At 37.6% G+C, this 12341-nt stretch overlaps 1 protein-coding gene across 1 annotated transcript; it reads left to right on the top strand.

The window, feature by feature from the left end:
• Positions 1-2118: 2118 nt before the first annotated feature.
• Positions 2119-9345, top strand: LOC140239048 (development-specific protein LVN1.2-like). The gene is made up of 7 exons (XM_072318944.1): positions 2119-2240; positions 4023-4134; positions 5003-5163; positions 6519-6603; positions 7311-7496; positions 8210-8304; positions 8886-9345. The coding sequence occupies exons 2-7, from the start codon at positions 4032-4034 to the stop codon at positions 8958-8960; spliced, it is 705 nt and encodes a 234-aa protein (XP_072175045.1). The 5' UTR covers positions 2119-2240; positions 4023-4031; the 3' UTR covers positions 8961-9345.
• Positions 9346-12341: the final 2996 nt, after the last annotated feature.

Consider the following 12341-nt stretch of genomic DNA (forward strand, 5'->3'; position numbering starts at 1 on the left):
CTGACTTTAGTAGGAATATTCAAGACATGAATCCCCGCCTCAACCAGTACTGTACAGTCCCTTTAAGCAGTTAGGCGCCCTTAGTTTGTAACAGTTGCAGAAAAATAAAAGCCAATGACCTAATTCCAGTCCCGGGTAGGGTATACACCAAACAGTTTGCTCCAGACTTACATCATCGCCCATATCATGTACAAACTAGCAGGAATCTAAATATTTACACACGGCAGACCTGTGGTCGGGGATCCTCTTTGTCATAAAGAGCGCTGTGGTATAGTAGATGAGACTCCCGACTCCCAATCGGAGGGCCCTAGGACCTGAGTTCGATTCCCGCCCAGGGCTTGCGTCTTTGAACTATAATGTGTTTATCCAAAATGTCCCTCTCGACCTAGGTGTATAAATGGGTACAGCCTGTAATTCGCTAGGGTAATGATAGTGTCAGGGATCTGTGGTAGAACAGTGTCAACACTGAAGAGGCTATACCCTGAATGAAGGATACCCAAGAAGACAAATATTTTTTCTTTCTTTTTTTTTTAAACCATGAAGGTGGTTGCCGAATAGTTTTACAACTGTAGGTATCACACACACTCCCTAGCTGACAACCATGTTTACAGTGATGTGAACCAAAAATCAAGCCGCAACCAATTATGGTAATCAGTCAAGATCTTAAATACCACGAGTGTGATAGTTGTGGTACTGTATCATGATAAAACATAAACGCCCTGAATTTCTAATGATTAAGATAGCGCCTTGCGAAATTACGAAATGATCGTACTCATCCTGCTGATCGCTCTTCGCGAATGCGAATAGCAATAGCTCCAAAACAGCGGGATGTGTACCCTTTGTGTATGCATGAATGTTCATTGCACTTAGATGAAAAAGAAAGAAAAAAATCCCAATATGAACTATGCAGTATAGTAGGTAAAAAAAAAAAAAAAACACAAACAACAACAACAACAACAACAACAACACCGCAGTACTTAAGTGATTAATTCTTTAAGTTATTTTCTAAAGTGATTTGAATTGTTTTGGTATAGGATGTCTCTGCTTTTGAAAATAAACGCATAAGGATTATTTACATCGTCAGACCCCAAACATTACGTAATACAAAGAGACGACCTCCGCACTTTGGACACAGTCTTCTTCCCGCCCTGTTTGCGCTAGTGATAAAAACACAGAAAGACAAATCTAGCTTTAAAGGGACTGTACTCTTTGTTTCACCTTGTTTTTGGCTATCTCAGCCATTTCAAAACCGATTTTCATCAAATAAACTTTTGATACCCCTTGGAATTGCATGCTCTGTGACATCTCATAGAGCGGTTTCTGAATATCTTGCAAAATGTTAAAAGCTAAATCCTCACCTCAACCAGTACTGTACACACCCTTTAACAGGGTTTCTCTCGATTCCGTAGCATCACGTGTGATGATATATTACGGCATATCAACTTCCGGGACCTGTTCCTCTCAACCATCAACTTTTAGAAGATATTCCAGCCATGATTATAATTGGAATAAGGCACAGTATGCTTGAGAGAGATCTGTATTTGGAAACATTATATTGTTTGCATTTCCTGTATGATGATATGATAACGATGTCAATGATAAGAATGTTACTATACATATAGTATAGTAATGATAATGCGACAGAAGATAGTAATCAGAATAAGATTACCATTGTTTATATTATTATCACTGCCATTTTGCTACGCTGATGATTATCATTATGACATTCGAAGATGATGGTATAAGTGTAACGGACCGTCTACATCTATGCAGATGCCAAAGGGGGATAACTCGAAACGACATATTGTGCAATATGAAAAAAAAAAATGTTGATGGAAATTGCCTTTAATTGAAAGAATATAGAATTGCACCAAAAATATGGCATAAATGAGACGATTTAGCGCACAAATCGATTGCTTCGTCATTCTGTCACATGACAGATGTTACGAAATGTGTCAATAAGGCGTTATAGTTGAAGATGAAGAAAAACAAAAACCTCTAGCTACCCATGCTCTACCGAATGTGCGCGTGCAAGTAAATATTTGCTGGTGTGTGTGTTGTTCGTTGGGATCGTGTTCTTATATTGGAATCTTACGTAATTGAGATATCGAAGAGCCCCGAATTCTGGTAACACTCGAGGTTCTCATATAAAAAGCCAGCCGACTCAAACGGACGTCACTTCTCGTCGGTGATTTTTATCTGGAGAGAGAAATACATTTGCTATCTTTCTGGCGTTATTGGTAAGTTTTACATTGTACTCGTGTAGTGCTGCACCACTTGGTTTATCCAGGGATGTGGAAGAGAACCACCTCCCTGGTTTATCGAAGACATGGAAATCGCGCGTATCTCACTGTTTCTACTACAGAGTGAAATCGAATGAACAGGATGGGAGGGAAATTACGAGATTTTAATCCCCATTTTTTTATTTTGCTTCTTATGCCTCCGCCACAAAGTGTCGCCAGAGGCGTTATGTTTTCGGGTTGTCCGCCCGCCCATCAGTCCTTCCGTCCGTTCTCCCGTCCGTAGTCAATTTTGTGGACAGCGTAACTACAAAACCTTTTGAGTTATCCTAATGAAACTTGGCATATATTACGTATGAGTGGGCGAAGTTGTGCCTATCAACTTTAGAGTGCACATGGTCAAGGTCAGAGGTCAAAAGCTCCAGGTCAAATGCTCAAAATTTCACTATTTCCCCATGTCTTTGCAGTGCCTGAAGGTATTTTCTTGAAACTTGGTGTACGCATGTACTACCAAATATTCTCCCGAGAGAGTTTCAGGTCATGCAGTCAAAGGTCAAAGGTCAAGTGAAAAATAATGTCAACATTTCCCTTTTTTCTATCTCGCAAATAGTTCAAGGTATCTTCATGGAACTTAGTGCATATACATGTACTGACTGGCAGTAATTATCTAGGGAATTTAGGTTCATGGGTCAAAGGTCATGGGTGAAAGGTCATGGTCAACTCCTTTAAGTTTCACTATTTCCCTCATACACTGTATTTATGCAATGCCTGCAGAATAATAAACTTAACATGTATTACCCAATACAGATTCTCTCGGAAGTTTCTTGCAAAAGGTCAAAGGTCAGAGGTCAAGTGAAAGTGCTAAATTTCACTTCTTCGTTCATGTCTCGGAAGTAACTCAAGATATGAAATTTAGTACATATTTATGCATGTTCTACACCTGGCAGTGATTCTCTAGGGAATTTTAGGGACATAGGTTCAAGGTTCAAGTTCAAGGGTCAAAGGATAGGTTAAATGCTAAAATATTTACTGAAATTACACTTTTTATCCGTACCTTGAAAATTACTCAATGCATAAACTTATAAAAGGGTCAAAAGTCAAGCAAAAATCCTGACATCCCCAAATGCCTGCACTCTGAGACAGTATATAGCCATAAACCTAGTTCAAGAAAAGTGAAAATTCAACACATTTGTGACAAACCTGTCATTTTGATATTCTGCCAATTATGGGATACTGTTATCACACATTATACATTGTAGTATAGACCTATTGGGAACATTATGCATTATGGTGGAGGCATACCAGTCGCCATATCGACATTTCTAGTTTTTTCTTTTAAAGACAGTGGAATTGGTGACAAGGTGATATTCACATTTAATGGGATGATGATCACGATGTTATTACGTATCAAAATTATCTCAAATTTGCACTGTCGTTTCTTTCGTTGTGGCAAGGGTTGTGCACTTTTTTTCCTAATTTTTTGATAGTAAGAATATTAATTTTGGTACAAACTACTTTTCGGATAACACTCAGCATTCTGGAGTTGCTTATCACCTGGAAAAATCGACTCTATTTCAGGGAGAAACAAAATCAGTTAGGGCCAAGATGTATCAAATTAGTAAGATTAAATAACTGATAATCATATCGCGCCTCTTTTTACTTGATGCATAAAGTGCTACATATGACCAAAATCAATTATTTTCATGATGGCTTATGTATATTATATACATTGTCTTATCTACTTTATATGTATATATTTTTAGTATGATTCAATCCCGACAGCTGCTCCCTATGTTCGAGATGAAGCTCTACGTATTTCTCATCCTGGTTGCTGCTGCTGCAGTCAGCGCACAGAGACCCTGCTGCTCTCCAAAACAATTCATGGGAGGAATCGGTAATGATTAAGCTGCTGAGAACAGAATAGGGATGTCGAAATAGAATTTGACCAAATTAATGAAGTCTTCAATTATTGCTACAAGTGGCTGCTTTAAATTTGTTTGCGACAACGGAGTTTGTTTTTTTTTTTACTTTGCCTGCACAACTTGCATACAAAACGGTAATGATAATGGTGCAGCCGAAATGAACAAAATAATGAGGATAATAATAGTGACGATGATGATTATAATGATAACAATAATGATAACAATAATGATATTATTATTATTTTTATTATTATTATCTTTATTGGTATTATCATCATCATCATCTTCGTCATATATTGATGATGATAATAATAACGTCATCTAATGCGTCAAATAGTAATAACAATAAGGATATTCACTCATTTTTATCATTATTATCATTATCATTATCATCATCATCATCATTATAAAGAGAACGAATGAACATGATGGCATTACTGATTAATTATTTCAAATATCTATAATGTTATCATCCTTGCAAGCTTCAATCCTGTGTTAGCTCTGCCTCTGGGAAGCACCAAGATGCTTGGAACACTAAAAAAAAAAAAAAAACTTCCATTATTTTTATCACTTTATTAATCCTTTGGAACATACATTTATCGTTATCATCATTGTTGTTGAGCACGTAATCTATGTTGTTTAAGATCACAATATAACATGTCCGCGTATCATTATGCCTATAGCTCATTCTCTTGTAGATCAGGTAGTTACACTCCATAATTTTGAAGATATCGAGCTATAACCATTACTTCGCCCTATTTCTCACGAATCGATTGTATTGGGTAGGTGAATTCTTCAAAGAATAAAAGAAAAATATATTCCCCATGTCTTTAACACCAGGCACTACTAGTGTTCAAACGTCATCCGAGGGTACTCAACCTTCTACTTCCTTCCTATACGGGGCATTTGATTTTGAGGAACGAAAATTTGGTTTCGACATGTTTATTGACTACCTCAACGGCACAACGACGTTCTTCAAGATCATCCAACACTACGGCGAGGTAACTGAATACATAGTAGAGTGCAATGCATGGCGCGTCATTGGCACTTGTCCGCTAGACCGGGGCTCGGAAGACTGTATGCCGTGCAAGTGAAGATATAGAATTATGATACAGGTTACTTGCCAGATAGGGGCAAGTAAACTTTTGGCTTTCTTATCATCGGAATCTGATTGTCATATTAATTCCACAAGGGCGTTTAAAAGCCGCAATTCACCATTGGAAGCTGTGATAAAAAAAAAAGAAAAATTGCGAGTTATGATGCATAGTAGCTCAGCAAAACATCCTATACCATATGAAATTTTTGCAATAAAGTCGCAAATATAAGGAGATTGCACCAATTTTCTCAAATTTAAAACCATAATGCAGACGGTTTATTCTAGAAATAATTTTTATAAAAAGTTCTATTCTTCACATTTTGTATGTTTAACAATCCTTAACACTGATTATGCTGATAATCCTTTTCACATTATTTGTTTCTATCTCCAATTCACATTTTGGCATTATTTTGAAGCACTAAAGCACTGATTTATTTTTTCATCTGCAGTATCATGGTAGGCTACTCAGTAGCTTTAACTGTAGGCCCTGTAAAACGGTTTTTCATTTAGGGCAAGCACATACTATAGTACGTAAAAACAAATGATTTGCCCTTACTTAGCCGTCGGGCAAATGAAGGAAGAATTGATTTCGGGCCTGCAGAAAAAGGTTGAGAAATTTATTCCCCCACCTTTGAATCCTTTGTCAATGAGGAAGGAAACTATTGATGTCACTCATGGCCGGCGGAACCGTGGAGGCCGTGGGGTCTCGGGCCCCACACATTTTGTACACCATACAAAGGAATACATAAGGTGTCATCACTTTGGGCCCCTACACTTTTTTTTTTTTAAACCCGGAAGTACGTAAGTGGCACTTAATAGAAATAGGTAGAGATCTTGAAGTGTGAGCGCGTTGAGGTTAAGTTTTTCACTGAAAACCTTTATTTGTTTGTTTGTCTGTTTGTTTGTTTATTTGTTTGTCTTTGCTTGTTAGCTCATGAAATCCTGAAGTGGGCCCCCACACTTTTGAAAACGCTCCGCCGGTGCTGTCACTAGCCATGAAATACTTAGTCACAAGGATGAGTACCAAAAAAAAAAAAAGAAAAAAGTAAGAGTCTTACTTTCTTCTGTGACATTGTGATAAATCTTTCCAGAAGAACTTGATTTCTGTGACTTCCCGCGTTTTTTGGCTGCATGTACATTGATGGATTTAATAAGATTTTAAATGTTTTGTCTCTGTTAGTTTATTCCGTTTTGTGACTATCAACTGCATGCAACATAGATTATTATTTTTTTTAATCTATACTCTTTTAACTTTGACAGAAAACTCAATGGGTTATACTTGCTAACTACGGACTCTGTTTGGAGCAGCCAGCCTATGAACCCGAACCAACTAACTGCGTCCACGGCAAGTGAATTTATTCATTCATCATTATTTTGATACAATAGACTACTTCCGCAGTTTACTTACGTAAATCCATCTTTCTTTTGTGTTAACAAGTTCCCAGGGCCTGGATATTTCTGAATGTTCTTTCACTACAACGTAATGCAATTAACCGTTCAGGCGCTGCAATGACATTGCACATTACAACTGTGTGTTTCATGTAGTGTTTCATCACATCGTATTTCTCAGAGATACTTTACCTGATCATGCGCAGTATGTATATCCTAACTGATTAGCGAAAAGAAAAGAAAAGCCAGGAAAAGTAATGTAGTATCACATGCATGCAAATATTATAAAGTGCATCACGCCAAAACATTCAAGCGAATGAATGACCAGAGATGACGATTGAATATAATGATAATGTATTTTCACAACCAAAAAGGGATAGCATTGTAACTATCTTAATTATTCTACTCTATGGCGTCTCCGAGTTAAGAGGTTCAACTCTTCTACACGAGCTGTAGAGTGAAATCTCAAGAGGAGACATTTCATTTTTTTTTTTGGGGGGGGGGGGGGCGGTTGGGGACGGGGACTACAATCGTTCAAAGATTTTGGCAGGAATTGAAAGTATGACCTCTGCATTTATTATGTTATTTTCTATAATCGTCATCATCTTTGTTATTATTATTATTATTATTATTATTATCAAAGTAAGTCATATTTTTCTCCAGAGGGTTCTAGATATGGCGGTAATTTCGTGATGGGCGGTCCAAACGGACTGAATGTGAAGTCATACAGCTACGAGTACCATCCGTGGGAGGCTCTTCAGGGGGTTTCGACCGCCACGGTGACCGAGGACTCGTGCTTCTTCGTCGGCTCTACTTTCCTCGGGACGAGATATGACCTACCCAAAGGCAGTAAGTATGATGACAATGACAATGAAAGTGATGGTGATGGTGATGATGATTATGTTTATGATAATGGTTTCATAAAGAAAATCACCACAATAAAGACGACAATACTCCTGAATTGGACAGTATCATTATGAAAAATTAAACAGTAATATTACTAATGCTGTCGTTCACGCAGATCTTTATTTCTAAATGTGCATGATCAACCTCACTCGCTGGGGTTAATGGGTCGGACCATTATTTTATTTGACAGTATCGAATAACACTCACATTTTTAACGTTGGACAGATTCACAAAATGTAGGCCTAATCACAGCCCTCTTATGGAACATAGCTATGAAATAGTGTTCCATGCTCTTATACCAAAGATCATCCCCCATTGGGGGTAACCCCTAGCACGCAGGACACACATTTCTTATAACTGTGTCGAGCGGGACAATAATGATAGGTGGGGTATTAAGTATTCATACCGTTCGAGTCCAACTGTACAGATGTAGGAGCTCCTTGGATGTACTAATTGAAATCCAACCAAGGAGGAGGCCTCCGGGTTAGAAACTTGTGCTTACGTTCCTGAGCCTCACGCGGCCTATTCAGGTGCTGTTCACTTCTAAACTATAAATTAGATTATTGAGAAGGGTGAAACTCCGGTGCAATTTTATCCCCTGAATCATGGTACACGTTAACCTATAGCTGCTTTTATTGCTGACTTTATTATAATAGCTTCTCTCTTCGATACATCCGGATCAGTCAACATCACAGTGGGAATTGAAGATCCAGAACGGTGGCTAAGACTTCCTGAACTTTGCCGGAAACAGGTAAGGCATCATCTTGATCATCACTTTTATTATTTTTACAGCATCATGATATTTCCCCCACCTATATTTTGCTTTCATAGCACACGCTATTTTCGTTGCCTTTCTTCCGAGTTCGTTAGTAACCGACGTTCTTTGAATAAGAGCATTCGCACGTTATACGTTTCATTTTCTTGCAGCAAAGTCGTAATATTCCTGTCACTAAAAACTTGTTTTGTGGTTCTAGACCGCTGATGAGGTGATACAAGAGATTCCTTATTATTGCTTTAAGTTTCATGTATTAACTTTCACCCGTGTCTACAAAGGAATTCTTAATCAATCTAATAATTAAGACAACTACTGTGAGTTGTCTTCTCCGATTCGTTGATAGTCTAAACAATGAAGGAATTCACTGTCTATAATTGCTCTTGTTTAGAGCTGTAACTTCACAGCTCTGAGTCGCTCATAGTCTTATCTCCCTCTATTCTCTTTCTACACCATACTCTTTGTTAACATAATTATAACTCAAACGCTAGCTGCGTAATGTCAAATGCATTTTCCCCTTCAAGACTCATTTACCGGTACATGTACTTCCCCTTTCACAGAGCAACATGACGTCTTCAGCCCTTCCCAAAGATCTGCCGGACCTTAGCAAGATCCACATCCCGCGTTTCTTCTAGAATTGAGGAGGAACCTATGGCAGCTATACACCATCAGTAGACCCTGACGTATCATACCTGATTCAAGTTGATATGATTTCAATAACTGACACCATGGTTTTCGTTCATACAACATTACGACTGAACGGTTCAATTTACTGTTTCCTTACTTAAGCTGATTAAAACACATACACACATACACACACACACAACAGAAACCAAGCTTACATGTGGTGTAAGTGAACCAATGAATTACGTGTTCTCACAGTGTGTCATCATCGTATCTAAATTCATCATCTCATAATCGTCCTACACGTACCTCATACACAGACGGATTATTAAAATATTGTGCAGATCAGTAGGCCTATACGTTTCAATTTTAAAAAAAGTGTGATGAGAAAGGAAAGCTGAGCATGCTTTGAAAAATAAATAAACTGACGAAAGATCAGAATAAAGCTGCGTCTTTGACTCTATTTTCCTCTCGAAGCAAAACTAGCTGCTGCAGTTAGGCCTACCTGTCATCAAGAAAGAGAGGGAGGGAGGGAGAGAGGGAGAGAGGAAGGGAGCATGCCAAGTGGGGCGCTCTTTATTGTGTACTGAAAATGACTGAAATCTTGAACAGTATAGAAGGGGCATTGTGTTCATTGATTGATTGATGATTGATCAGGTTTATTGCCATCCAAAAAAACACACAGACGGGTGAAAAGTCCGAAGACTTATAATTCCCGTTTACAAAACAAATTATACACAAATACGTGAAGATACCTTTTACAAGGTACCCTTTTTACAAGGGCGGTGAGTTGGCTCAGTCGGTAGCGCGTCTGCCTCACGATCACGCGGCCCGGGTTCGAACTCAAGTCTGGACTGAGAAATGTTGTGTGTAAACATACCGTCCCCTCTAGCAAGAGGCAAAACACTCTGTCCCTCGGATAGGACATAAAATGGAGGTCCCCCATATGAGAGAGTCACAGCTCATGCACGTAAAAGATCCCGCTTCATTCATTCATCGCAAAGAGCAGGGTGTCTAACCCGGTGAAGTGGTCCCACCCCACATCCAACTGGACCCCATGGAAGACCAGCTTAGTGTAGCTGAATATGGGCTATCCAGCCATCTTCACAGATGGAAAATGAACAACAACAACAACAACAATATACAATGCAAAGAATATTATTATCACAAAACATGATCACATGATCTTTGACCCTCTGTCTATTCTGTTTAGAGCCGTTGTTTTCCACTGGGAGCAGTTCTTTAAAAGTAACAATGTTCAAATTATCAAATTTCATGCATACTGTATGTGTTAAAGGGATCTAATTTCAAATTTCTAACATTTTTGGTGAGATAATGAGAAACCTCTTATAAGATATTAAAGAGCATGTAATTCTTTGAGGAATTCAACGTTTATTTAATGAAAATTGGTTTTGAATTGGTCGAGATATCAAAAAAAAAAAAAGAGCGATTCTAATAAAGTGTGGGACCCACACTTTATTACGAATGCTTTGTTTTACTTTGTTTTTGGATGTTTAAGTCATTCCAAACCCGATTTTCATCAAATAAACTTTGAATTCCTCTTAAAATGGTATGCCCTGTACTATATCATAAGTGTTTTCTTGGTATCTCGCAAAAAGTTAAAAGCCCAATTCTCATCTCCACCAATACTGTACCATCCCTTTAAACAGTAGGTCTGTTGCATCACGAAACATCCTTCCATGCAAAACTTTCGCAATAACACATCAAGAATTAAAGGGATGATACAGTAGGGCCTATTGGTGGAGACGAGAATTGGGCTCTTAACTATTTGCGAGATATCAAGAAAATACATATGAAATAGTACAGAGCATACCATTTTAAGAGGAATTCAAAGTTTATTTGATGAAAATCGGGTTTTGAATGACTGAAATATCCAAAAAACGAAGTAGAACAAAGCGATCGTTATAAAAGGTGGGTCCCACATGGGATATCTCAGCCATTTCAAAACCAATTTTCATCACATAAACGTTGAATTCCTCATGGAATTGCATGCTCTTTCATATTTCATACGAGGCTTCTCATTATCTCGCCAAAAAATGTTAGAAACAACAACCAAAACCATACGCTTCCTTTAAGGAGAAAAGGAGACTCTTTTTCTTCCTCGAAAACCATGGCAGTTTATTCTAGAAATAATTTTAATGAAACTAGTGTTAACATTGTGTATATCAAAATCCTAAACATTGATTATAAGGCCTACTGATTAACATTTTTTCAATTTTTTTTTTGTCTATCCCTAACTCACGTTTTAAAACTATTTTGAGGCACTAAAGCATTTTTTTTTTAAATCTGTAAATTAGGTAATGAGATTAACATCCTTCTTCAAAGTGGTCGAGGGGTTGGTCCCAGTCCTACCTGTTGAAAGCTTTCTTTCAAAAGTAAGACCAAGAAATGATAGCGAAATATCACAGCAAATTAGAAATTCGAAGATTGTAACGTAGACAACATTGCAGAGAAACACGTTACAAATCATATAAAGTATTACTCGGTATTTAAAGACATTGTAAAACAAAGTAACTGAAAATTCCTTTTTTTTTTTAATGAAAACAACTCTGGCGCCCCACCGAAGTGCTGTTGTCAATAGCATTACCACCTGAAGTATTCAAAGCAAAGATTGAGAAAAGTCATCTTCGATTCGACTAAAGTAACACGCGCCCTCTCCCGCCCGGTGCCTTACACCAAAAGGTCCTGCACTGTTGTACTACATCCAGATCCAGATCCAGATGGTAAATAGTGCCTCGAAACTCTGTTGAGCACATGGGCGATACTTAGGATTTGTGTTGAGTTTAAATATCTGATTGAAGTTCGAATTTATAAGCCAAAATAGATTTATCCATTTCTAAGAATCCAAGCTTAATTTGAGATTAAAGCTGGTGAGAAACAAATGAAATAATTAGCGTGTCAATTTGAATACCTTCAAAATTATCTTATATGTTGCAAGTGCAGTAATATTAGAAAAAAATCTCTATTTGATGATCACCTTTAGAAAAATTAAAATGGCATCATCCGATTTTGCATTCAAGCTCTTCAAGAAATATATGATTTTTTTTTTTAAATGTGTATTGGTACACATAGAAAACTCAAACAAACAGAACAGTGCGTGCAAATGTAACTGAAACAATGGAGTTCTGGTTCCACATGTTTTCAGAAAATAATATGACATTGTGCACACCTACAATATTCATTCCATCAATTGCGTTGATTACAAAATAACCTCATTATTTCGTTAATCTTCAGAATTTCGCACTTCGCATTCCCTGTATGATGATGATGATGTTGATATCAATAATAATGGTAATGATGTCAAGACGGATAATAGTGATAACATAACGATTGTTGATATTATTATCATTATCAGTTTTTCTACGCTGATG

This window comes from Diadema setosum, chromosome 15 (genome assembly GCF_964275005.1).
Source record: "Diadema setosum chromosome 15, eeDiaSeto1, whole genome shotgun sequence".
Taxonomy (NCBI): domain Eukaryota; kingdom Metazoa; phylum Echinodermata; class Echinoidea; order Diadematoida; family Diadematidae; genus Diadema; species Diadema setosum.